The sequence below is a fragment of the Lissotriton helveticus genome, chromosome 2_1 (genome assembly GCF_964261635.1).
Source record: "Lissotriton helveticus chromosome 2_1, aLisHel1.1, whole genome shotgun sequence".
Taxonomy (NCBI): Eukaryota; Metazoa; Chordata; class Amphibia; order Caudata; family Salamandridae; genus Lissotriton; species Lissotriton helveticus.
The window spans coordinates 1245070554-1245097912 of NC_136059.1; the positions used below are offsets into that span (position 1 = coordinate 1245070554).

The 27359-nt window shown below is 44.7% G+C and overlaps 1 protein-coding gene across 2 annotated transcripts in view; it reads left to right on the plus strand.

Moving 5' to 3' along the window:
• COPS4 (COP9 signalosome subunit 4) overlaps window positions 1-27359 on the plus strand; it is a 187964-nt gene that overhangs the window by 143283 nt on the left and 17322 nt on the right. For both annotated transcript variants that reach the window (XM_078676188.1, XM_078676189.1), the window contains exons 8-9: window positions 14321-14436; window positions 23620-23704. In XM_078676188.1, the coding sequence (XP_078532314.1) occupies window positions 14321-14436; window positions 23620-23704 (201 nt within the window). The remainder of the gene's footprint in view (window positions 1-14320; window positions 14437-23619; window positions 23705-27359) is intronic.

Genomic DNA, 27359 nt, shown 5'->3' on the forward strand with positions numbered 1-27359 from the left:
CCTTTGTGGGATGAGAACTTTTCCCTTTCCAAAATGTCACCAAGATCCATGCTGTCTGGCTTCATACCCTTTGTAGTTGAACGGGGAGGGTCTGGCCTCTAGGAGCTATCATTAAGGACCACATTTTCTAGCAAATCACACATTATGCAGCAAGAAAAGGAAAATTATTTTGCCCCTTTTGTGGCAGTATTATTTAACTGTATTAAATTTTTATGTAAGTTGACACTGTCTGGGCAGAGTTTTTATCGCGTTATCATATTAACACTTAGATACAGTAATCAGCAATGGAGAGGTTACTAGTTAGTTTTTGAATAGAGCCTGCCACTGCGCAGCAAAACGAGTGACAGTAGATTTAGTCACTTTAGATCTGTGTGAGCAAGAAACAATTTTGTTAAAATCTCAAATAAAATAGATGATAGATTGTCTAGCAAGTATGGCAAATCCATATTTATGCCTAAAATGCTGCAGCTGCAAAATTGCATAATTTCAATGCCCTAGGTGGCATCCATATGCCTGTTGGCTGACTACAAACCAGGTCTGCACTGTCATTAATTTCCTGATTGGACAGATAAATGTCTACTGCCCATTCAAGGAGAAGAGGGCTCCATGCTGCATAACTTATGGCGCTCATTCAGAATAAAACCTGGCTAAAAAATTTTCATACTGTCTGAAATTGGGACTGGGTGAAGTATCTACTATAGATTAATTGCTTTGCTCACTTTCCAACTTCAGATAGTTATTAGTGTTCATTTTGTAGGTTCACAGAAAGCTGTACCCCTCTGGGAAGTCTTGCAACCCACGTACTCTGGTTAGAGGTTTGACCTGTCCTCATAAATAGATCCCCTTGCCTTCATCAAGCATGAAACAAGTACAAGGATGTTGGTATCTGGGATATGCGGTTCACCTGTGGCTTGGCGATTAATGATGGGGGCCATTTTGTAAATGCTGCACAACATGGTGCACTGTTTTGTGTTGGGTGATGTCCTCATGCACACTTCCTGGTCACCCCCCCCCCCCCCCCCCCCCCCAAACTATAGTATATTATGGGTGATGAAGCCCTCTGGACCAATCAATTTATCCACAGTAGTTTCTCATCACTCCTCCATTACTTGTTTTATGCCATTGCAACAGGGAACGGCTGTAGTTGTTTGGTCTGAGACTAATATTGTTGTGACTAGGGGCTCAGAAACCTGGAAAATGGCAATGATAAGGACATAAATGCCACTTCTATTGCATGAGCAAACACACATTTAAACTAAACTGAATCTCTTGTTGACTGTAGAATACTCATTTACCACATTTGCAGGAGTAAATACTGAACCTCCCAGCCAGCAATTGATTTGTACTTTGTCTTGTTACCTGGACAGCCTGCGCTCCAGTGTAAGCTGAAGGTGCAGCACACCATTGGAGTGCTACCCTGACTCCAAGCATTTAAATTAAACTGAATCGTTGGTAAACTGTAGAATCCTCTTTTGCCACTGTGTAGGAATAAGTACTGAACCTCTCAGCTGATTTGCTTTGTACTTGGTCTCGTTACCAGGACAGACAATGCTTCAGTGTTGCTGCACACTATTGGAGTGCTACCCTGAATCCAGACTGGCCCTTTGTCTGTGTAGCCAGCAGAGTCTCCTTTCTGCTGTGACCTGCGGAACACCCACCTGCCTGCCAAGGAGCTGAACTGCACCCCAGGGTGAACAGAATAAAACTAGAGGAAGACCCGCAAGTGGTCTTCCTCGACTTCCCACATGCGTCTGACTACATTTGGAAGACTCAAAAGCAGGGGTCCTGCACGCCAGTAAAAAGTGTTATGCAGCTCCACATCAATGCTGTTCGGCTCCGAAAGTGATGAACTGAGCTGCACAAAAGTGCCACTCATGTGCGCTAATGTTGATTCCTTTTTTTCTGCACCTTCAGGCACGGATCCGGAGCTCCACTCCTTTTTCCTTTCAGTATAAGTGATTTTCTTCAAAAGATTTTCCAGTATGCAAGGGATGTTACCCCCTTAATTGATTGGATTCAAGCTCTGTAGGGGACTGTCAAACGAATGTCTGTGACAGATCCCCATGGGGAGTGCTTTTTGTGCTCTGGTTTTTCTCACAACTCCAAAGCCTGAATACTGTTCGCAGATGATCCCTAAAGCTATACATCTGCTCTGTGTGGTCAAACACAGGAAGGCTCCATGACGGTCCGCTCCTGAAATAGTTCCCAAGGCCAATCTTCTCCACGCTCGAAGTATTCGGGTAAGTCAGCGTAGAAACATAAATAGTTCAAACATGAGACAACCCCTTCCCCCTACTCTTGTTCTCCAGATAAGGTGCAATAGCATGACTGTGCCCCAGATCTCACTCCTGTTCCAGCAAGGAGCCCATCCATCTCTGGTCCTGATTAACCTAGAGTTTCCAGGTCCATCAGAGACATGACAGCATGTCGAGACATTTCGAGGGATGGGCAGCGGATCTTTGGAATGCTTCTGTTTACGTGTGGTGCATTTTGGGCCCAAAGGATAATCGGGGACACCCAGTCCAGCTACGGCAGGCAAGTTTGCCCTCTGCACCAGCTTCAGGTTCTGTTCCAGCATTGAAACCAGCACCATAATCTGCACAGATTCCTCGACCGGGACTCCAGGCCAGTGTCGTCTTGACCGGTGCCATGTCCTGACCTCGGTGTGCTGCAGCCTGTACTGAACTGAGTCTGACACAGTTCTACCACTGCTCAGTCGTGCACGTTGCACCACCGTTTTGGCTCGGAGTAAAACAATGGTAGGGAGGGAATAACATTGTCCCACCCTATGATGACATCAACTGGTACATGGACCTACAGGATGCCAGTTGGCTGAACACCTCACAGATACTGGGTTGGCTTCCACTCACTGAGCCATCAACAGAGGAAAGTGCTTTATTTGCTAATGTGATCTGGAGCGCTGCTGAGGTTTTTCACCTTCTCACTTTGATGCAAGAATAAGTGTATTGTCCAGGGTCCTACAACCTGGCCAGGCACTGAACCTCTGTTGCCCGTCCATGAAGCTCTCACTAACACACTGCTAGGTACTTGGGCTAAGCCATGTATGGTCTTGTCCCCAATCAAAGGGCAGGTCGCCTGACGCCATTGATCGGCTCCAGGACACCCAGACCTGCTAACACACCACCCAACACCTGAAAGCTTGGTCCACCAATAGTGTCAAATTCTTTCCAGTCATGTCCCCGACAGGGATTCATAACAAGTGCATTCCTTAAGAGGGCATATGTTCTCCTCAGCCAGCCTTACTTTGAAGTTGGATAACTCTAGCTTTTTGCCAGGTTGCTATACCCACTCTATGGTACATGGTGGGTGAGGTCTTTCTTAACCCAAACCATTAAATATGTTTGAGATGCGGCTACATTTGTTAACTGCTCAGCTTTGGAAACCAGCCTGGTGCTTTGACACCATACGTGGATTACGTTTTTATATTGAGAGTACCAAAGCAGATCAGCTTTATGTGGCATTTTCTTGGGTGAAGGACAAGACGGTGCTGAAACAAAACATCTCTTGATTCTTAGTCCTCTGCATTAAGATATGCTAAGTACTAGCTAAGCAGCAGCCTCCAGAAGGCTTAAGGACTCACTCCACCAATGCCAGGGCTGCTACTAGTGTGTTGGCTCGCGGAGTGTCTGTCCTGGATGTCTGCCAGGCAGCTGTGTGCTACACAGTGCACACCTTCATAAAGATCTACTGCCTCAACAGTTAGGTCTAACGAGATGGGCATTTTTTCCACTCTGTCCTGGAGGACGCTTTAGTCTGAGCTAACTTCCCTGACCTCCCAGGAGGAGGAATCACCATCGTCCACTAAAGCACACTCTGACTAGCCACGCACTCTAACGACCTAATGATGACCATGGTACACCTCCACTTCCAGATCCAGAACAACCCCAACACCACCCTCCGTGGCACCCTGTCTACCAGTCCCCGACCTCCCCCTCTTCACCGATGCCATTGTAGACCTCATCGCACCCTAGGATCTCTCGTCCACTGTTTACATCCTTCTCGGAGGCCTCCACTTCCACCTGGGCAACCACAGTGACCAGAACACCACCTCCCTCCTGGAGAACCTCGCCAACATCGGTCACAAGCAGCCAGTCTCCCCACTGTCCCAATCAGCCGTACACACACTTGACTGTCTTCTCCGCCAGCGGGAACATCCGCTACAGCCACACCACCGAACTCTCCTGGACCGACCATCACTGCAGTGCACCACCTTCATCATAGCCACCCGGCCCGTCGTAGCTGGATCAAGGCCTCCAAAGAACTTCTTGTCAACTCCCTCAGCACAAAGACTCCGCCAACACCTACGGATGTCAACACCGCAGCACGCAACCATCACCAATGGATCTCTAACTGCGCCAACCCCTCTGGCATCACTCAAGAAAAGACCAGGCAAACAACACTCCAAGAAGACCAGCTGATTTACTCCCGCCCTCCACGAGTCCAGACACACCTGCAGTCGCCTCGAGAAGAGGAGGAATGACAAAACCCTACAAACTCAAGCAACCTTCAAATCCTCCATCAACGTACACTACCTCCTCCACTAAGAAAGCGGCCTTCCAATCCGAATCAACACCAACGCACACACCAGCAAAGAACTCTTCGCCATCGTCAGGCCAAGCAGCGAGACCACAGATGTCCTCCCCCCGCACACACACAAAAGACCTCTGCAGCAAACTCTGCACGTTCTTCCACCACACCATCAGGAAGATCTACGACTGCTTTGACACCCTGGTTCCTCCATCGCACACAGCCAAGCCACACCCCAACAAACCATGCTCTGGTGGACCCCACTCACAACAGAAGACCCGCTCAAGGCCATGAAGAGCATCCACTCAGGAGCCCTCACGGATCCCTGCCTGCCATCACACCCCATCTTCGCTGCACAATCATCTGTCCCATCGCAACCGCCACCTTCCCTGATGGCTGGAAACACACCAGGATTAACCCCCTGCTGATGAAGCCATCCTCGGAACCGACTGACTACAAGAACTTCACATCGATCTCCCTCCTCCCCTTTCCAGCCAAGGTCATAGAGAAGGCCATCAACTCCCAACTCTGAGTTCACCAAAGTGAACCACGTCCTGGACACCTCCCAATCTGGCTTCCAATGCAACCACAGCACAGAGACTGCACGCCTCATCGCCACCGAGGACATCCGCTCCCTCCTCGACCGGGACGAGACCGCAGCCCTCCTCCTACTTTACCTCTCAGTCTCCCACTGCACTCTAATCAAAAGACTCCCCAACGCCGGCATCCGTGACAAGACTTTGGACTGGATCCAATCCTTCTTCACAGGCTTGACCCAGTGAGTCAGACTGCCACAGTTCATCTCAGAACCCACGGAGATCATTTGTGGAGTTCTCCAGGGTTCATCCCCGTCCCCCACCCTCTTCAACGTCTACATGGTCCCCCTTGCTGCAATAGTTGGAAGCCACGGGCTTAACATAATCTCCTATGCCGACGACACCCAGCTGATCCTCTCCCTCACAAATGAATCCACAACCTCCAAAACCAACTTCCACAGTGGAATGAAGGCTGTTGCTACCTGGATGAAAGACAGCTGCCTCAAGCTCAACTCAGACAAGACCGAAGTACTCATCCTGGAACCCACCCCCTCACCCTGGGACGACTGCTGGTGGCCAGCTGCTCTGGGATCTCCCCCCACCCCGACGGACCACACAAGCAACCTCGGAAACATACTGAACTCGTCACTCACTATGAACCACCAAATCAACAGTTTCCTCAGCCTGCTTCAACAAGCTCTGCCTGTTTCGAAAGAGGTTCAGACGGATTCCCACAGACTCCAGAAAGATGGTCACCCACGTACTCCTCACCAGCAGACTATACTACGGCAACAACACTCTACGCCCGCGGCACCCAGAAACAGTTAAACTACAGAACGTCAAACGCCACAGCCACGTTGGTCCCTGACATCCCCTGCTGCATCACGCAGCACCTCTGACAACTCCACTGGCTCCCAGTCAACAAGAGTCACTTTCAAGCTCCTCACTCACGCCTGCAAAGCTCTACATGACGAGGGACCAGCATACCTGAACCACCACCTCACATTCCACGTACCCACCCTATCTCTCCAATCCTCCCAACTCTCCTCCATCCCCAGGATCTACTAGACCAGAACTGGAGAAAGGTCGTTCTCCTACCTCGCCGCCAAGATCTGGAACACCCTGCCCCTCAGGCAATCTGCGTCTCTGACCCAATTCAGGCAGAATCTCAAGACCTGGCTCTTCGAATGATCCTCCACCCAGTCCGACCAACAGACCCCCTCCCCCAGCGCCTTAAGACCCTCATGTGTAAGTAGCCACGCTCTACAAGTCTCTGATTGCTTGATTGCCATTCCACAGGGAGGTATTGATTTGTTATCATTTCACAAGATGAGAAATCTATGGATAGAAATATCCATCAGAAAGACAATGTGCTTAACTTCAGTACTACTCTTTGTGGTGGATACCCTATCTAACTGCAGATTCCTCACCCACCCCCCTCCTTCCTTCCTGTTCTGTGGTATGGTTTCTTCCAAATAAAAAGATCCCCATTTAGGAATCTGAACACTGGCTATATCAAAGGAACAGAAGATTGCATGAATGAAATGGACTTCGGAGCACAGGAGTGGCGCTTATGTTAGGCTCAGTTTGTCACTACTGGAGCGGTATCGACACAGTCGCATGGCACCACCTACGAGCATGCAGGAGCACTGCTTTTGAATTTTCTGAATTCAATCTAGCTCCTGGGAGAAATTCACCAGGTGAGGGCATCTGCTGTTAGAGTATCCACAAGAAAGAGCGTCATCTAGGTCAAGTAACTGGCCCACCACATAAAGACATCAAGCATGGTAATCCATTCGAGATTCCTTCCCTTAGAATATTCCCCAGGTGCCATACTGGATCTGAAGTTTTTCTGATAGGTGGCATTGTATGGCTTTGCAGTGGATCCATACCCGCCCCAGGATTGGCAGTGCCGAGCCATATTTTAATGCCATGTCTGGACACTTAAAACAGTTCCTCTTTATGCACACCTTGCAGTGTGGTTCTGGAATTCCACTTCCAAATTTGTCAGGTCGTTCTGACTACTCCCAATTTTTCTGTGTTCTAGGGAAGGATGACCCCATTGAAAAGGACAGATTCAAGCCATGCTGTGACTGACTGCAGGAAGCAGATGTTGGTCACCGATCCACACAATAGGTGTCTTTGGCGTCTGGGCTCCGAACATGATTCTATATCATGTCATAGGTGCGTTCTCATGCACCTGAAGTTAATTCAAGGCAAAGCTGTATGAGGCGATCACAAACAGTAGCTGTGGTGATGTGTAGGTCTCGCTCCCGCTCCAAGTCCCGCACCTGGGCTTGTTCTCCGTCCTGGCTCTGTTCCCCCAACTGATCCACTTCCTGCTCAAACTTTTTTGGTGAGTCCAAACCTTAACACATTGTACCAATACAATGGTGTAACCCTGTGTCCCTCAGAACTGGGTATTTGTCAGAAAAGCTACAGCGGTTCTGTTGGATAAACTGATAATTCCTTTACAAAGATACGTAAAATCAAATGGTATCATTCAACTATGATACTAATGGAACACAAAATAAACAAGAATGCACTTCATGGAATATCAATTTTACTTCTTACCGGATAAGACAATCAGAATATACATTTAGAAGGCTGTCAATAAATAAGTGTATAGCAAACGGTGACATGAATCTTAGTGAGGTGAGGTGCTCAGTGACTTTAGTGACGTGACCGTATTATATATAGGTGTAAAAATAAAATATATTCAAATAATCAGGATGGATTTATAAATGAGAAAGAATGGTCCGAACAACATTAATCAATGTCTCAGGTAATTGGCAAAAGTGCTAATTATTTACAATCATAACAAGTCCTCCTGCAGCGGCAGTCTTGATGTAGAATGCATTCTACATCAAGACTGCCGCTGCAGGAGGACGTGCCATTAGGTTTGACCGGCCTGCTTTCAGGGAAACATAAATCATGTTTACTCCACTATGGCTGATGTTTAATCACTTCTGCCCGCATTCTAAATAAATGTACACGGTGATCTGACGACTCCATATACCACGTTGTCTCCACCATCAAACTCCTACTTAATTGGTCCGTTAGTTTCCTGAATTTATCAGGTCACCATTAACCTTGACCTGAAGAGGTTCCTCTGAAGGGGTTTACCCCTCCGTTTGGGCTGTCTACAACACCTTAGCCTCGAAGAAGACCCGCATTAACATCTATTAATCAGGCTGTTGTCGGGGTCTAAACGTCGGCGTAAATCGTTGACTCAGTTACAATAAGTCTTGTGGTTGTAAATAATTAGCACTTTTGCCAATTACCTGAGACATTGATTAATGTTGTTCTGACCATTCTTTCTCATTTATAAATCCATCCTGATTCATCACATTATTCAAAATGGTTATGCCCTGCATTTTCTTTACTCCATGCCAAATATCCCCCTTGCCAGAATGGATTTTAGAAGAGCATCCGTCTATGCTGCTTCAAGAGGTATGCCTGTTGCTCTTCAAGCTGTTAGTGATAAGGTACTGGACTCGGGGACAGGTGGGAGTTGTTAATCTTGCTATTTCATCTGTAAAAAGGATGGGGGCCTCTGACCTATCCTGGTCCTCCGTCTCCTGAACACAGTCCTAAGGAAGGACAGATTCAAGATGCTCATGTTGGCCCAGATCCGATCTGCTCTGAACCCAGGCGACTGGATGGTGTCCTTGGACTTGCAGGATGCATATTTTTATAGACTGATTCTGCAGTCCCACAGGCTTTATCTGCAGTTTATGGTGGAGCGAAGAGCATTTTTAGTTTACTGTGCTCCCTTTCAGCCTTGCCAGCGTCCCTTGGTGTTCACGAAATTGATGGTGGTGGTTGCTGCCCAGCTTCGGAGGTAGGAAGTTACTGTATTCCAATACCCCAACGACTGCTGAAGGTGGACTCGCCATAGTCAGTCGTGGACCACCTCCAGGCAATGGAGGAGCTTTTGACATTGTTGGGTTTCACCATAAATAATTAAAAGTCCTACCGGTTTCCCTTACAGAGGCTTCTATTCACTGGGGTAATCCATGGATTATGGTGGAGCTCTGGGCTTTCCCTCCCCAGCAACAAGTGCAGGGCATTCAGGCCACGATCGTGATGTTTCAATGTTGCACCTGAATCCAGGTGAGGGTGGCTCAGATGCTTTTCGGCCTCTTAGCCCTGTGCATCCTCTTTTGTTAACCATGTCAGGTGGCACATGTGCCCCTACAGTGTCACTTGAAGTCCCATCGGGCACTGCACCACGGATGTGTTTCCAAAAGCATGTAGTTATTGAAGGATGCCGCTCAATATCTGCTGTGGTGGTTGACAGACCTTAGTTTACACTGCAGCACACAATTATCTCTTACCCTACCCAAAGCTGATAGTGGTGACTGACACATCACTGTTGGATGAGCAGGCCACTTGAAGGGGGTGGAGATCCAAGGACTCTGGTCTCAAGTGGAGGTCCGTCTCCACATCTGTCTGTAGGCTACAGGTTGTTTGCCTGGCCCTGAAGACCTCCCTGCCATCATCAAGGGAAGGACAATGAAGGCTCTAATCGACCCTACTGCCAAATTGTTTAGGCGAGCACCCCAACTGAGGTTGCTCGCATCTGATACTAGGGTAAAATCTGGAACATTTCCGAAAATAGCTTTCCTGTTCCATGCTTGAAGGTTTTTCAACCACCAGTGAAGGTCCTCTCGAGCGTCCTCCGAGAGGGGAACTGAGCTTCGTACCACAGGCCTTTTCTCAGGCCTAGAACTTTTAGTCTTTGCCGACCCCTGTAATGAAGAGGACCCAGTGAAATTGCCTGGATAGAGGATCGCAGGCGACCTAGAGCCTGGCTAGGTCTTTCAGACAGATTGATTCTTTTGATAGGGTAAGAGAGACAAGTTTCTTTATCTTGGTAACCTTCTTGTGGGGAAGGATTAGGTTGGAGAGAATGGTATTTACCTGGAAACCGAGGAATTCCAACTCTTGTGTCGGCACCATGATAGATTTTTCCATATTTATGATGAAGCCCAGGTTCCGAAGGAGGTCTACAGTCATTTGTAAATGTTTGTGTATTTCCAACTTGTCTTGAGACATAATGAGGATATTGTCTAAATAAATTATTAGGCTAACCCCTCTCTCTGAGATAACTGACCACTGGCTGCAGGATCTTGGTGAAGCACCAAGGTGCTGAAGACCAGCCGAAGGGGAGACACTGGAACTGATAAAGAGTTCCTTTCCAAGTAAAACGAAGGTACTTTCGACAGTCCTCGTCCATGGGGATTGTAAAATAGGCATCTTTGAGGTCCAGTTTCACCAGCCAGTCCTTGGCTTGCAAAATGTCTCTCAAAAGACCCTCCATCTTGAAGTGTCTGTACATTAGGAACTTGTTCAAATATTTTAGGTTTATGATGGGACACCAACCTTTGTCCTTCTTTTGGACTAGAAAGACAGTACTTAAAAAACCTTTCGAAATCTTTGATAAGGGGATCTTTATAATGTCTCCTTTGTCTAACATTTGGGAAATCTCCAATTCGATCAGTTTTGAATTTTCCTTGTGTAGGGTCATCTCCCTTGGGATCTTTAGTTTGAACGGTTCTTCCCAAAAATCTATCTTGAAACCCACTACAGTTTCTAGAACCCACGGATCTTGAGTAATTCGTGACAAATTGTGTGCAAAATGTTTGTCTTCTCGCTACCCTTAAGGGGGGAAAGATGATTTCGGGCTTACCTTGATAGGATTGATTAGTGGACCTTGATCTCCCGCCGCAGGATCTTGAACCCCTTCCTCTCTTGTGGTAGAAATTAGAGTTGGAGCGGTAGCCTCTATAGGGACGAGAGGCGCCTCTTTCATCTTGGGGGTAAAAATGTGACCTGTAGGAGCTGCGGCTGACAGGCCGTCCCCGCCTGTCAGCCCTTACAAAAAGTGGGCGTCCCCCAAAGACTCTGCGCATGTTTGACTGGGCCCTACTGAACACGTTAAGGGTGGACCCATACTTGCCAAGAGTTCTAACAAAATTGTCACCAAATAGGAGTCCCTTAGCGTCGCACATGTCCTCCTTAGCGGGTACGTCGGCAAGCTTGGGGTTCATTCTCAGGAGAACTGCTTTCCTGCGCTCAGTATTCAGGTTGGCGTTGGCATTACCAACTAAGCAGATTGCTCGCTGCGACCAACCTCTTAGAAGCTCGATGTTGACCAGGGTGTTGTTGGTCCTAGCCTCTTCGCTCATATCGAGGATCTTGGACAACGGTCCAAGTACATCAAGTAGCTTGTCCTGGCATTGCTTCAGGTATTTTTCGATTCCCTTTCTGGGGTCTCTCCCAGATTTGAATAGGAAGGTGATCAATTTGGGGTCAAGATTGGGGGTGCTGCAAACCTTTTCCTCCAAAGAGGGGTGAGGGCACTCATTCCGCAGCAGATTGTTTCTCTATCCAGGGGCTCCTTTACCCACTGGGATAGATATTTTCCCACGTGATCCATTGTCCTCTTTCAGAGCTGCAGGGGTGATGTAATAGGATTGAACATCTCCCCAAGTGGGGTCTTGGACCACAAAGGATGAGGTGAAAGGTTGATCCAAGTCCTCATCAAGATCCTCCAGAGTATCCTGAGGATCAAAAATGAACTCATCCATATCTAGGTTCTCCTAGTCATAGTCTGTGCTTTTGTGATGGATATGCAAGGAATCATCAAGGTCATTTGTACCGTAAAGGAAACCGCATTCTATCATGCCGCTATGGGCATCTCTTCTCTCTGTCCCAAGGAAATGGGATTTCTCTTTTGTGCTGCCATGTGCACCAGCATCTATTGTAGCGAGCGAGAGATACACCAATCTCCATTGCATGGGTAAATGCCTCCTTAACATGTTTTCTTTTTTGGGGTACCTTACCCCCGTTTTTGGCTCCTGAGGTAGAGGGAGAGTCTCCGTCCGAGAGAGAAAAATAGACCTCGATAGGGGACACCCTCTTCCTCTTAGTCAGAGCGGCGTCAACCGCTTCCCTGACGGAAGATTTAAGCTCTTCCCCAATGAGCCTCTTCAGGCTATCCCCCAGAAGCTCCTTAGGGGGCTGTTGTGGGGTATTGGCGTCAGGATCCATACTAAGCTCAAGATATCTTCAGATAAAATATGTATGATTAATAAATAAAAGAGCCTTTATAAGGCCTACTCACAGTTGTGCAGGTAATGCACTCAAAATCAGTACCAGACTTTCTTTAAAGGACAGATTCCTTATTTCTCTGTAGGATAGTTGGCGCGCAGCGTGAGATGAGGCCACCAGGTGGCGATCTTGCTCTTTCTTGTTACTTTATAAGTATCAGCGGAGATTGGGACTGAAAGGGGCTCCGGCTCGGTCAGGCACCGTTACACGCTCGAGACGAGGGGGCGTAACCAATGCAACCCGACACCGAGCCCGAGGGTGGAGCATTGCGTTTTCCTGATCGCTTGAAGCATTAATGGCACGCTCTCGCGTCTCCCAGCATGTTGCTAGGGGATGCGGGGATTAAAACACGCAAGCTCCGGTCCCATGAACTCCTTTTTGTGCGCTGCCGCCTGTTTAACAAGACCTAAAAATAGAAAGGAAAACCACGAAACAGGCTTAAAGATATAACATTGCCCGTGCGGCCACAACTGCTCATATAAATGACGCGAGCAGCAGAGGACAATTTCACGAAAATAAAATCACTTACCTGTTCCTTCTAATGATCGCAGAGCAATCGGAAGGCAAAAACTAAATGAAAGCCATTCCCTGCCATAAATTGGACAGGAGGATGGTGAGATGAAAAGGAATGATTATTAATACAGGAAAAAGGCAAGGCGAGGTAGGACAGAAGTCCGATACTTATGTTCAATTAATACAGCTCGCCAAGGTAACATAATACACAAGAGTATCAAATCAAAATAAGTACAATTAAAGAAAGTAATGCCACAAATGAAAAAGGTATACTTAGCTGTGTCAGAGCAGCGAACAAAAGAGAGGAAGATGGGGAGTGTGCCCTGTCTCCTTATGATGTTGCTAACGTTCTAGTTATTGTGATGTTTTTACATTCATTAAAGGGCTACATGTTGGGCAGCAAATGAAAGTATTTGCATAATGGTAGCCTCCGGTCTTGTAATGAAATGTTCTTGGTCGGGTTGTATTTGTGTGGGTAGTTTGATTTTTGGAATATTCTTATTGTGATTTACACCTTCTATTCAGGTTATGGCATCCCATTTTAGACATGGCACTTTTAGTCCGGCATTGGTACCATTATGTGGTACCCATAGTTGGCCCAGGACCCCAGTAGGGTTAAGAGTCCTTGCCTCTATATCCATTTCCAACCAGCCCACAAATTACTAGAACTAGAGACTGAAGTGCTTCCAAATATTCATGAATTTACTCAAATCCAGCTTCAGAGTCTGTTACCATAAATTAATTATAAAGGCCCTAAAAACATTTGTGGTCATATCGCGCCCCAGTACTTTCTGAAAAGTTCAGGTTTTATGTGAATGCAATACTCATCCGTTTTAAATAAAGTATTTTAATTTTTTTAAGTAAAACACTGACTCGTTATTAGTATTTTCCAAATGTATTTACTGTCGCGCTCAATCTGAGCATCTATCCTCTGCTCTCCAGGAGTAAGCCTTGACTTACTGAGAGTCAGGTGCCCAAAAGAAGTAACTTGATTATCTGTGATACATCCCAGATACAACCTCTGACTGCTTCTGACTGCAAAAAAGGTCTCACAGTAAGGAATGTGAGTTTTCATGTGGATACTAATCTGTTATCAAGTACTGTCATTGTTCATGTGTAAATATTGACACGCTTGAACTCTGGTATTGGTCAGTATCCATGGCTTCCAAATGCAGTAGTGCAAAAATTGTACCTGTAAGCTTGATCCTTTTCGTATCAAACCATCGTATTATAGATACTTGTCTTTTGCCACACTCTGCACTTTGCTCCGTTGAAACGCTGCGACCATTTCGAGAAAGTATATTTTGTCATTGGAGAGCTGGCCTACTCGGGAGACGTTTTAAACTTTGTTCAGCTGGATTTCAGGAGTGTACAATTAATTTATCTGTGTTTGGCTACCCTTTATTGTTTGTTTTTTCATTTTTATTAATATTTACCTTTCATATTTTATCGAATATTTTGATGTACATTAAAAAAGAGAAGTAATATTCAACTTCAAAACAAGTTTACCTTTTTAATTTGCTGAGTAATGTGTGCTCCTAATCAGTTATTGTTCCCATTACAAAGTAAACATTTGAGTGATGGTTATTATTTCTGTTCCCCAGGATCAAGTATCTTGGATCGAGCGGTGATCGAGCATAACTTGCTGTCTGCTAGTAAGCTGTATAACAACATAACCTTTGAAGAACTTGGTGCATTATTGGAGATCCCAGCAGCTAAGGTGTTAATTTGTTTCTTACATTTAAGAAATTTGGGCATTGTGAGGTGGAAGAAATATGATTGAAAAATAATCTGATGCTTCAGCTGCAAAATGTAAAGCAGGTGTTATCACACATAGGGGTATTCTTGTGACCGAGCCCCTTCAGTCCTAATAAAAAGGGAATTCCTTATTATGGAATCCTTATTATTATTTATCAACTGTAGGAAAGTGGACTATTATGTGGTGTGGTAGTGAGACATTCACCATTTAATAATGTCGGTATCTCTATCAGGTCCAATTGTGTTCTTTAACAGAACCCTTACTTCAGTTCTGGGTAGCTTTGGCATAGAGCAGTTGGCTTAGTCAAAGAAACCAGCATGTAGAAGTATCAACACAGTTAATAAAGAAGAAACACAACACAATTAAAACCCAACACCAATTTATTAAATATTGTTTTTTTATCTTTAAATAGACTATAAAACAATGAAAATATGTTGAGGGAAACCAAGGTTATGAATGTTCATAGGTACGTAAATCACTGTAGTTCTCTATTTGGAAATACAATAGTTTCCTGCCTGGTTCAGCAGTCTCAGGGTCCTCTGTGCACTTTTCTCCTTTATCGCAGTCCAGCCAGGAAGGGGTACAGGATGCTGAGGATGCTGAAGAGATTCGATGAGTGTTGCAGGGCCCACCCTGGTAGTCATGAGCATCGGGGTCGTCTCTGCCTTCAGGCCTCGACCTCCCAAAGTGTAGCAGTGGAGGTCCAATTGCCACTGGTGATCTTGTCTCCCAGTTACAGCAGTCTCAACACTTAATTTCCGGTAAGCAGGTCTTTTCGGACTTGGGGGACATCTCAGGAAGGTAAGACTGTCGCCCAGCAGACACGTGGGCATCCACCTCAGGAGTGCAACTGAACGGAGTAGAAAATATCTCATTGAGAGTCCTTGAAGACTACCCCAATTTGGAAGCAACTGATGATCGAGAGGAAGAGGAAACAAAAAGTACCTCCTGGGTTGAAGTTGAAAGACGCCAATGGTTGTAAAGCTTCAGAGCCCACCTAATTTCTGAAAAAGAGGCTTCAACATCAAAAAGAAAAGTCTTGATACCAAACAATGGTCTCAATGTCAAAAAGAAAAAAAAAACGCTTTGAGATGGAGGCACTCATAAATAGGAAGTAGTTTGACGACTCTCTCAATTGATTCAAAATCTTCAGAGAGGAGGTTCAGGAAGAGGTACATACTGGGTTGAAGCCCGAAAAAGAGGAGGAAGAAGAAGTTTGACGAAAGGAAACAAGAAAAAGATCAGTTAGGCCTTTGAGCCATCAGAAGCCGGTGTTGCAGGATCTGTTCGCGGACGCCTCTGAAGAAGGTGTTGCTGGCCCTCAAGACCTTTCTGTCCTTCACGTGACATTGAAATGTACCATGCACTCATTAAGATTGCAGCTGATACCGATGCAGTCAACTTGGATGAGAAACAAATTGATTTACTAGAGAGGGAGAGACGGTAGTGGTGTATCCAAAAGGAAGAGACCGCACATTCACTGTTAACAATTAAATATATGCTAAGTGCTGGAAGTGTAACAAAACTTCAATTATGAAGACGGAGTGCTGTACAGACCACTATCCCCCACTACCAAGAGAGATATTAATGACAATCAAAGATTGGCCAGATACATATTAAACAAGAGGGTCAGGTTTAGCACAATCCTAACATGTAAGTATATACAGGCAGATTAATAAATCTCCTAGTTAATTCTCAATACACAAAAGGTTTTTCAATGACATTGATGGTTGGACAACGGAGTTCAGTTTCTCATATTCTTTATTCAAAATTCCATAGGAGTAAGCTTGACAAAAAAACAGCCGACACGTGTTTCGTCAGCACTAGGGGTAAGTACTAAAGACTTTTTCAAGGCTGTGAAATAAGACAGAAAAATATCATATAATATAGATTTAACAAATATGTAACAAAGTAATAACAAAGAAAAACGAAGGAAAAAAGGGCCTAGAACATAACATATGTTGTACATTAATAGTTCTAACAATGGAGAAAAAAGTAGAAAGAAAAGATAACCCAAGTGATGGTGATGTTGAAAGAGAAAAAAAAAAGAAAGAAGAAGGAAAAAAAAGAAAGGAGGAGGAAAAGGAGGGCAAGACGTGATTAGATGAAGTCCAAAAATTAACAAGTATAGAAATATACCAAGTTCCATGGCATTGCCACCATTAGACATGATCCACGTGGTGGCAACAAGACCACGGCTCTAAGGAGACTTGAAACCAAATGGTTGATTAGATTACGAGCTGTTGACCAGGGACTGAATACTGACAGAGAAATGCATGTTTTTGTATGAATACCAATGTCATGGAATCATATTTGCCATTGTTTTATATTACAGATAGGATGTTCATTTCTTATGCTGTATTTACTGAATCTGTTATATGGTCTATTTTGTTTTTCGTCTCCCCCCCCCCCCCCCCTTTTTCTTTTGACAATATGGAAAATTTGTAAAACCACTTATTTTATGTTTTGAATTTATCATGTATGTACCACCCATAATAGTAATGGCAGTAGATCTGCAGGTTGAGACTCTTTGATTTTGTCCATCCAGTACAATGGATCCTGTTAAATGATCTGATCTTATGATATGTGATCCTGTTACACATTAGTAGATTAGTACTTCTATGTGTTATACGGCTAAACTAGCCCTAACCTTGCCTCGCTCGGCTTCTTCTGCCGGAGCTCTGGCAATCTTACATTGGTTACCGGTCCAGCAGAGGATCTCCTATAAGGCTTTGTGCCTGATTTTTGGTGCACTGCATGGTCAAGGACCAATACCACTGCAAAACCTCTTTTCGTGGTATCAGGCTGCCAGACCTCTGAGATCCGCCTCAGCGTTCTTAGTGAAAATCCCAAGAATAAACAGAGTGAGAATGGGCGGCCGCGCCTTCAGTTTTACGGCCGCCACAATGTGGAACACTCTACCTTTAACACTGAGGAGCAGTCAAAATTTGATTTTATTTAAAAAGGACCTTAAAACCTTTCTCTTCCCTAGAGCAGAATAAATGGTAGAGCAGATGGTGGAACTGATCTCAGCGCCAGGATACCCGCTGGGTGACAGCTGCGCTTAATAAGCATTAAAATACATACATACATGTGTGCCTAATGTCAATAGACGAACATTTTGATGGCAGCCTGACATTCAGGGGTTTGTGAGTAACATTCCGACTGTTCTCTTTCACATCTCAATTTTCTCATTATCATTTGACTGTGTGGTATTAACATGCTTACCAGCATAGTCACTAAGTAAAATACGCCAATTGTGGCGGTCTATTTTATTATTTTGTTATTTTTCAATTTTAGATAAAGAATATGAGAAACTGAACTCCGTTGTCCAACCATCAATGTCATTGAAAAACCTTTTGTGTATTGAGAATTAACTAGGAGATTTATTAATCTGCCTGTATATACTTACATGTTAGGATTGTGCTAAACCTGACCCTCTTGTTTAATGAGAAACAAATTGAGCCCTGCTCAAAAATCTGCTGCTGTCACAGAGGAAGAACCAGTGCCTGCCAATGTTCCCAACATGGAACCAACCTCTGCCAAAGCAGTGATGCCCAGAGTTGAGAAGAAGCATAGGCATTCTTCTCAAGCCCCCTATGTACATACAAGGAAATGTAGCAGGTGACTCCATAATGGTCCCTGCAGCACACGAGAGCTAACAAGACTGCTACAGCGGGAGCCCCACTGGACAAGGGTAGCAAGAGGGTGGAGACTGTGGGCCAACAGATGGAGAGGCCAATGGCCACCCGATGGCGCGTAGCCAGCTCCAATGCACTGCTCAACAAGTAGGGACACCAAAGTTGGGAGGAAAGAAAAGTTTTTTCTGGAGTAGTACAGGAAGAGGGCGAAGGCAGTAATCCAGGATGGAAAAAGCCATATCCAAACACATCTTAAATCTGTTCTGGATACATCGGATGCAGGCAATTGTCCTCCGGTTCCACCCTAAGGAGACGACAGGCTGAGGGTGTCTGAGTTTAAGCAGGTGACTATAATAAACATGCTTTTCAAGGGTGAAAGCATATTTGGGAATGCAGTTGATGAGTCACTACCGAGAATTAAGAAAGACAATGAAATTGCAAAGTTGAGGGGCACCTTGCTGTTCAGAGATCAGGTACAAGGAGGTTCCACTCCAAGAGCAAAGGTACCTACAAACAGAGGGTTGCAACTTATTGCCCCTCATGATGTTTTCAAGCCACAGATCATCACTGAAGTGGCAATACCCCATGGAAAGAGCCAGGTGGAAAGGTCACTTTACACAGGGGTGGGACTAGCAAGCAAGGGACTTAACACCAGTACACCCCATCCCCTTTACACACAGCATCAGTACGCTGCAGATTCTGGGTTTGTCCTCCATGAGTGGAGGGCAATCGTCCCTGACAAATGGACACTGATCATAAAACAGCATGGCTGTAGTATAGAACTGGTGCGAAAGAATCCAACAGTCAAGCCAAAGGCTAGACCTGTAACAGGAAGAATTGCCGTGCCCGAGACAAGAGGGCAAAGTACTTATAAGCAATCAAGCAATCTAAAGGGTTTGTAAGGAGGAACACCATCGAAAGGTCTATTCAATTTGATCCTGATGCTAGAACCAGAAAAGACTGTCAGACCCATCCTAGACCTGCGTGTTTTGAACAAGTTCACCAAAACACATGGATTGAAGTTGGCTGCATTAAAAGAAGCCATTCTGCTGCTGCAGAAAGACTACATGGCAATCATAGACCTCAAAGAAGGCCATCTGCACATGCTGATAAATAGCAGACAAAATAAGTTGTTGGGGTTCATAGTGGAAAAGGGACATTACCAGTTCAGAGTACTCTTTAGGAATAAAATATGCACCAAAGATTTTGACAAAATCCCTTGAAGTGGTGGCAGTGCATTTGAGGAGACATGGGATACATGTCTATCTCTACCTGGCTGATTGTTAAAGGCAATGTTGTTTAGAAAGTGCCAGTAGAGCATTGACCCTTCACAGATTAGGTTCTTCCTGAACCTAGAGAAATCATGCCCAGGCCCAGCGAAAGAAGCACATTTATCTGAGGGTGATACAAAGAGGCAGCACAAATTATTCTCGGCCTTTCTCCACAAACTCATATAAGCCCCCATTTGAAAGCGCTCCACTGGCTTCTGATTGAAAAAGGTTTATTTTTTAAACCCTGGTCCTGGCTCCTAAAGCCTTGCATGACAAAGGATTTAGTCATCCTACGGTATCTGGCCAGAATTCTAAATATCCGCTGGGCCAGGACTAGAGGCAGATCCTTTGCTTACCTTGGGTCTGTGGTCTAGAATAAGCTTCCCCCGAGCCTTCGTACCACATCAGAGATTGCCATCTTCAAGAATAAATTAAAAACATGGCTCTTCCAACGAGCATGATTTGACGTTCAGGCATTGCCGCAAGCAGCATTACAATTAGCAGTGGGACACTCTTTGAGTATGCTTGCGCATTATAAATACCAGTCATCTTCAGGGCATTTAAAATTACATCCGTTTTTTGCCTAAAAACATACATACTAATTACTGCTCAAACGCATTTCTCATTGTTGGTATTTCCTCATTTATGTTACCGCACCCAACCATATATGTTAATTTTCCCTTGGAAACAGTTTTTTTTTTTTTAACCGCTTGCCAGGCTTTTTTAACACCGTGCCAGGCCTACTTGTCAGCAGTTGCAGCCTCTAGGCCGAAGCAGAGGCTCCTCAGAGTTGGACTCCTCTGGAGGCAGCTGCGGGACCAGACGTTCAGGAGCTTACTGTAAAAAAATGCCAGACAGCACAATGACGTTTTGGTGTATAACTTCTTTATGCAGCTTACAAAAGGGACTGCACCAGAACTCCTGGTGACCCCTCGTACCTCATGATTACATGATACTAATAGGCTATGTCTGGGTGTTCCACATGATGGAACATCCAGGGGTTCTCCTCAATAGTCTCTCCTCCCGTAGTGTCCAGGCACACTCCTTCCCTCGCTGAGCAGACAGGCGTCTAGGACTCTACAGCAAGTCACAGACTTCAAGTAATAGCCCCGATCTCTGGGAAGACTGGCAGTGATGCAGACACCAGCCCTGGTTACCCCGCCGTCCTTTGAGTCCTGTTCAGAGCAGTCCTTTACTTGGTGAAGAACCTGAAACTGAAATCGGAGTCCTTTGTATTCCATTTTTATACATATTTTCCGGCCATGGATCCTCTGTCTCAGGCTTCAGGACCGGTTTGGAATGGCTCCCTTTCAAACCACCTTTCCAGGATGCTCGCGAGACCTAGCCTTTCTGTAAAATGACACTTCTCCCAACATTTGAAATTTTATTTAGAATTTTCTAGAGCATGCAAGTGCTGTAAGGCGTTTTACGCTAACATGATCCGACTTTAAACCTAGTACTAATGAAGGAGGTGCACAAGGACTATACGGAGAATAAAAAAACAAGTTTTCAACTGCTTCTGATATAGGAGTAAATTGGCCTGACATTTAAGATGCAAAGGGATTCTATTTCATAGTGTACAGGTGGCATAGACAAAACTGTGACTACCCCATGTTGTTCTCTTAATTCAGGGTGTGATCAATGAGCTTGAGAAGGCTGAATTTACTTTTGAGGTACTCTAAACCATGTAGAGCTTTATGCGCTAGGCACAAGGCCTTAAAGGCAATCCCTTTCCTGAACGGAGCAAGTGCAGCTCCGTCAGTGTATTTGTAGCAGACTTGAATTTAGGGATTTTCTTAAGTATCCGACAGGCTGTGTTTTGCAACTTCTGGAGCTTATTTAATGGTTTTTGTTTAGTACCAAGATAAAGTTAGCTGCAATAGGCAAGCCTCGATAAAGCTAGGGAGATGACCACTGATTTTTGCTAGTCCGGCGGGAGAAAATGTAAAATTTTCCTCAGCAGGCTTATTGTATAGAAGCATGATGATGACAATTTGTTAACCTGCTTCACAAAAAACAGATTAGCATCAAATACTATAGCTAGATTTTTATACTTTATAAGGTAGTAGGGGAAGAGGGCCAAGACTCTGAAGCCGCCAAGCTTTTTTTTCCCCGTAGTTTTATATAGCGCAAACTTGACCCAAAGATATCCGAGCGCTTTACACAAGCACCAGTTGCTTTACACAAGGACACATTCTTTTTCGTTAGGAATGGGGAGATTAAGTGATTTGCCCAGAATCACAGGATGTTGCGAGCGTCATTGCAGAGACTCAAATCCGGTTCCCTAGATTTGAGATCGACTGCCCTAGCCGTTCAGCTACATCTTCTCCCCAAGCTTGATTCCTGACGGAATGAAACCTCTTTCCCAAGAATGAGGACCTCTGTTTGAGAATCCAACTTTAAACAATTGCTGCTCATCCAGCTAATACTTGTTGTCATACACCTATTAAACCGTTCAGCAACTTCCTCCACATTGCTGGTGAATGACACAACTATCTGGGTGTCATCCGCATAAGCTACTGAGGCAAAGCCAAACCAGGGGATTAGCTAGGCCAAAGCGGCCACAAAAATGTTAAATATTGTGGGGCTAAGGAATGGAGCTTGGGGGACCCCGCAAAGCAGGGAGAACAATTTTGACTTCCATTCCCCAAGGGCAACCTTGTGTTCTCTGCCTCCTAGAATTGAAGAAAGCAAACAAAAGGCTGGGCCTGTAACCCCTACCTCTGTTAACCGTTCCAAAAGGACTGCATGGCTGACCATGTTAAATATTGTGAGGCTAAGGAATGACGCCTGGGGATCCCCGCAAAGCAGGGTGAAAGATTTTGACTTCCATTCCCCAAGTACAACCTTTTGTTCTCTTCCTCCTAGAATTGAAGAAAGAAAACCAAAGGCTGGGCCTGTAATCCCTACCTCTGCTAACCTTTCCAAAAGGATTGTGTCGCTGACCATGTCGAAAGCTGCAGGGAGATCCAAAAGGACCACCGCAGCTTTCCCACCACTGTCCAGAGTAGTTAGAATCTCTTCCGAGACTACAACTAAAGCAGTCTCAGTGCTATGACTAGACCTGAAGCATAACTGTGCTTCGGTCAGAATTAGATTTTTCTCTAAATGTTCTGACCGGATTTTATTTCTCAATGACTGTCGCTGGAAAAGGTATTTGCGATATAGGTCGATATCAAGGGATTGCTTTTTCAAAAGAGGAAGAACTACTGCCTTTTTCCATTTTTCGGGAAAGCAGCCCTCCTTAATGACAGTATTGAACAGTAATCCGAGAGCCGAAGCTATCTTGTCAGCTGCCTCATGCACCACCCTGGGCTGACAGGGATCTAAAGAGGCTCCTGACTTGGTTTGTCTTATCAGCGCGATCACTTGGTCAACTGTTGAGGAGCTGGCTCATCTGTCTTTCTGAAATATTAATCTGGGATCGACAGAAGGACAAGGCCTCTAGAAACTTTCTCTCCATTAGCGTAAACAGAAATCCCACCTCTCACCCCTACCATCTACCAAATAGCAATGCTCAGGAAGAACTATTCAACAGCCCCTTGCTAACAAAGTCGTCATGGAATTTCTTAAGAAAGCCCTGTCTGGATCCTCCGGCCACAGGAATGCTGACAAGGCAACACAGTTCCACTACGTGGGGAAGCTACACTCATTCCCCATCTTTTGCCATGCTAAGACCAGGTACATCAAAAGGGTTCCTACTGGTTTCAGTACTCGTACACACACACAGACACACACTTCCTGTCTGTACTACTGCCATACATGTGTCACATGCTCACTCAACGTACAAGCACTTGACGTGCACACAGGATTTCAGCGACAGGTTTGCTTAGATTGAACTATGCAATATGAAGCACCCTTCTCAAAGTGTTACCTCTCTGTTGTTGTATATATCAGTTGTCTCTGACTCTTCGATTCACATGGAGTCTTGTGTCCAATGCAGCACTAAGCAGTTCCATTATTCATTATAAGCAAAGAAACCAAGACCAGCATTGTAAAATTATCACCAAGGAAATTTTTGCATTTTATTAATTTAAAGATTCAGAATTAAATGCATTTTTGTTTTGGTTGGCTTCATTTGTTTTAAGCACAGAATTGTGTACTTTCACTCTCCAACACAGACCATTGGGCTTTGTTTTACGTTTTTTGGAAAATCTCATTCGGTTTGATAGTGTCTTGTGGGTTGTTCCTCATTAAGTCTGATCCATTTATTTCATTTGTTTTTTTAACAGGCGGAAAAAATAGCCTCTCAAATGATCACAGAAGGACGTATGAATGGGTTTATTGATCAAATTGATGGAATAGTTCATTTTGAAAGTAAGTTTCTCCACTTTGTTCAGAAGAGTCAAATGATGTAAATAATCATATTATTGTACATAAGTAAGCGAAAGAAGCTTCTACTGTAAATGGCAATGGAATACTTTGTTGCCCATGATCATTTTTCCATACATATACCAACTCTGAATTATTGGCATATTCAGGTTATGTAAGCTGTGAAATTTTTATGTGGTACGTATGTTATGTTATGGATTCTTATATAGGTCATGACTCACCCGGGGGCATCTCAGCGCTTACCAATGGGAATTAAGAAAAGGGGAAACAGAAAAAGAGCTATTTTATGAAACAGTTTTAAAACAAGAATGTTTTTAATTGTTTCCTGAAAGACATATAGGTGCTGGATTTACGCAGGGCTACTGGTAATGAATTCCAGTATTTGGGGGCTATAAACGAGAAAGCTCTGCCACCTGTGCGGGTTAGCCGAATGCGGGGGATCAACAGGAGAACTAAGGCATTCGATCTTAGATTGTATTCATTTGATTGTTTGGAAAGTTTGTTTTGGAGATAGGATGGTCCCTCCCCTCTAAGAGCTTTAAAGGAGAGACAGCATATTTTGAACAAGGATCTTTGTTGCACCGGCAGCCAGTGCAGTTGTCTAAGCAGGGGGAGGGATGAGGTTCCAGGGGGACAGTTTAGAACCATTCTGGCGGCGGTATTCTGTATTACCTGCAATTTTGCCAGAGTGGTAACACCTACTTCAGCCAACAGGGCGTTTCCGTAATCCAACCTGCTCACTACCATTGCCTGTACTATGGTTCTACGGTGTTCCAATGGTAGATATGGAATGATTCTGCGTAGTAGACGCAGGTTATATTAACATGATCCTGCGATGTTTTTCACATTGTCCTTCATGTTAAGCTTAAAATCCAGCTGGATTCCCAGGCTTTTCACTGATGAGGACGGCATTGGTGCATCACCCAGTTGGGGGGGGGGCACCAGTCAGGAGTCCAAAGGTGGGCATCCTTTCCTAAGAGCATCAGCTCCGTTTTTTCCGGGTTGGTATACAAACATTAAACCAGTGTAAAGTATTTTGAACGGCATGATGTTGCTGTCGTGTATTTCTATAGGTTCTGAATCGATCCCCCTATTCCTGACCCTATTCTGGTTAAACTACCTAGCTAGTTAACTAACAGTCAGCCCATGAGGCAAGAAATTCCCCATGATGCAGATACCGTTATCTGACGCAGTCACACTACGGCACAGGAACGTGTTATCTGATTAGGTCATAACGCTTGAGATCTAATTAGACAAGCGATATTCCTCCAGCCCCTGATAAGGCATACGACGTTCTCATAACAAATCAAACCTATGACAACCTGGATAATCCGTGCGGCCATTGTTTTGATTTCACAGAGAACTTTAGTAAAGAATGTGCTAACGAGCAAGTCGTATGACATCTTTATTGACGTACCTATGTCCATCCTTACGTCAATCCCGGCACCTTTAAGGTATAAATATTGCCGATCTTGCCCTATGCAAAACACACGCGTGGTGACAAGACGGAGCAGCCATACTTGCCGAAGCCGAGAGCAGAAGCAGACCCCGCTGGCAGCAGCCCCGCCTTCCTGACGCGCTGAGAGACGCGCTGCTATCTCAAGCCGAGAGACCCAGCACCGGCGCTTCCGGGTAGCCCTCGCAGGCAGCCTGGAATATCGAGAGCAGAGAAAGAGATACCATTCCTCATTCATCCTAAATTCCAGGTACAGAACTGAATAACCCCTCCTAGAGAATTATTTAGTTATTCACTTGGCAAAAACAAACTTAACTTAAACTGTAACTTTCTATTCCCGCCCACGCATTAGACTTAGGTCAGGTACACGGGGTAGGCGTATTTAGAAACACCAGTTGAGCACGTTTAGTCAAATGTATATGTAAATATATTTTAATCATTTTAAACATCATATGGCTCAGAAACCATATCAATGTTTTTACAGTATTATTTTATACTATTGCTTCTAATGTATGCACTTTACTTAACTATAAGTATCGCAATAATATCGATCCATTTCTCTTGTACGAGAAAAGAGACTGATCAATAAATAACATCTTTTTATTGAACACGCCCGTCTCTTCCTTTTCTCTACATTCTGATGAGACTAAGAATGCACGTACTGACTGAGTAAAATAATTGCCTTGTGCTCACACGACTCTTGAGATTGACTCTTGATTAGGGGAGAGCAAAGTTGTCATGTTCTATGGTTGTCAGAAACTAAATCCCTTCTTGTCTAATCAGGGGAGTTAATCCTTCCTTGAACATTCGAGAAAGTTTCTAGCGAACTCTGAGCTTAGCTGGCAAACCCAAAAATTAAGTCTAGTATCGACAGTAGTAGACCTAGTTAACGTCTGGCCTAGGCCTTTACTGCTGTAGGTACTATTCCAATGCGCAGAGCCTATTGGGAAAATAGGAACTACACTACATGGCGCCCAACGCGTTTGGAAAGGGCGATAAAACTAACGTAAGACATTTAGAGTAACTCAGTCGTGCTTTCTCACTCAGACCCCTTTTCCCAAATACTCCAAAGACGTCTGGAGTGGGTGAAAGGTTATAAATCCTCCAAAACCTCGCAGGAGGGAACTCCTATGTATGGTTCTTGGTATAGTCAACGTTGAAGGATAAAACAGTTCCAAAATATTGTGCATCTAATCTCTGTTTCCATAAAGAAACCTGATCTGCAAATAAACATAATACCATCCTGTCTGTAAAATGGGAGACAGTGATGGAGAAAGAGAAGCAGTTAGATTAGCGGCTGAAATAGCAGCAGCTGATAATGCTGCACTAGATGCGGACGCGGATATAATACTCATTCCGGTCGCCAAAAGGAGATCTATAACCTTAAAACTTATAGAAAATGGACTGACACCTAGAGGTGGCACAGTCATATTCGTAATCGAGGCACACGAATATCGGCAGACAGAGGTATACTATACATGGATACATTTTCCAGCAGCAAATGCTGTAACAAAGTACTTCCACTATTACAAAATAGAGGTTCCTCCAGAAACGTACACTCCTTTCGAGGAGGTGGAAGTACCACTCAAATTCCAAGAGCATTTGCTCTTATTTGATGGCGCCCTAAAACATAATAATCACATTACAAGGCTCGGTCCTTTAGGAAGACCAGGAGCAACGTGGCCGGTCTTAGCCGGATACACACCACATCCAGACATCGACGAGATGCCTGCACCAGAGCTATTAATACAGCTAAAACAACTACTAAAAATTCACAGACAATTAGTTCAGTATGTAATGCGGACTTCTACAATTCAGCCAGCGATTAAACTACCACAGCTGACCTCTCACCAGGGGAACACAAATAAAATTACACCACAGAACATCCAATCCTGCCTAGGTAAGGTTCCAGCTAAACGGGAACAGATACCATTCTGGTTGGCACAGAAAATCACCCAAATAGAGGCGGTGTTTCCTGACACCACCCCGCTAGAAAAACACAGGATTCTGACTATATGTCTCCCAATGGGAATCGCACCACACATTGAGGACTGTGACACTTGGGGTACAGTCTTTGCTTCCATCTACACAAAAACGCACGGTGTCCCATCCATTTCGGTGATACCAGATGTGCTAAAACAAATTCAAGATGAATACGGTCCAGAACCTGCTTTAACTCTTGGT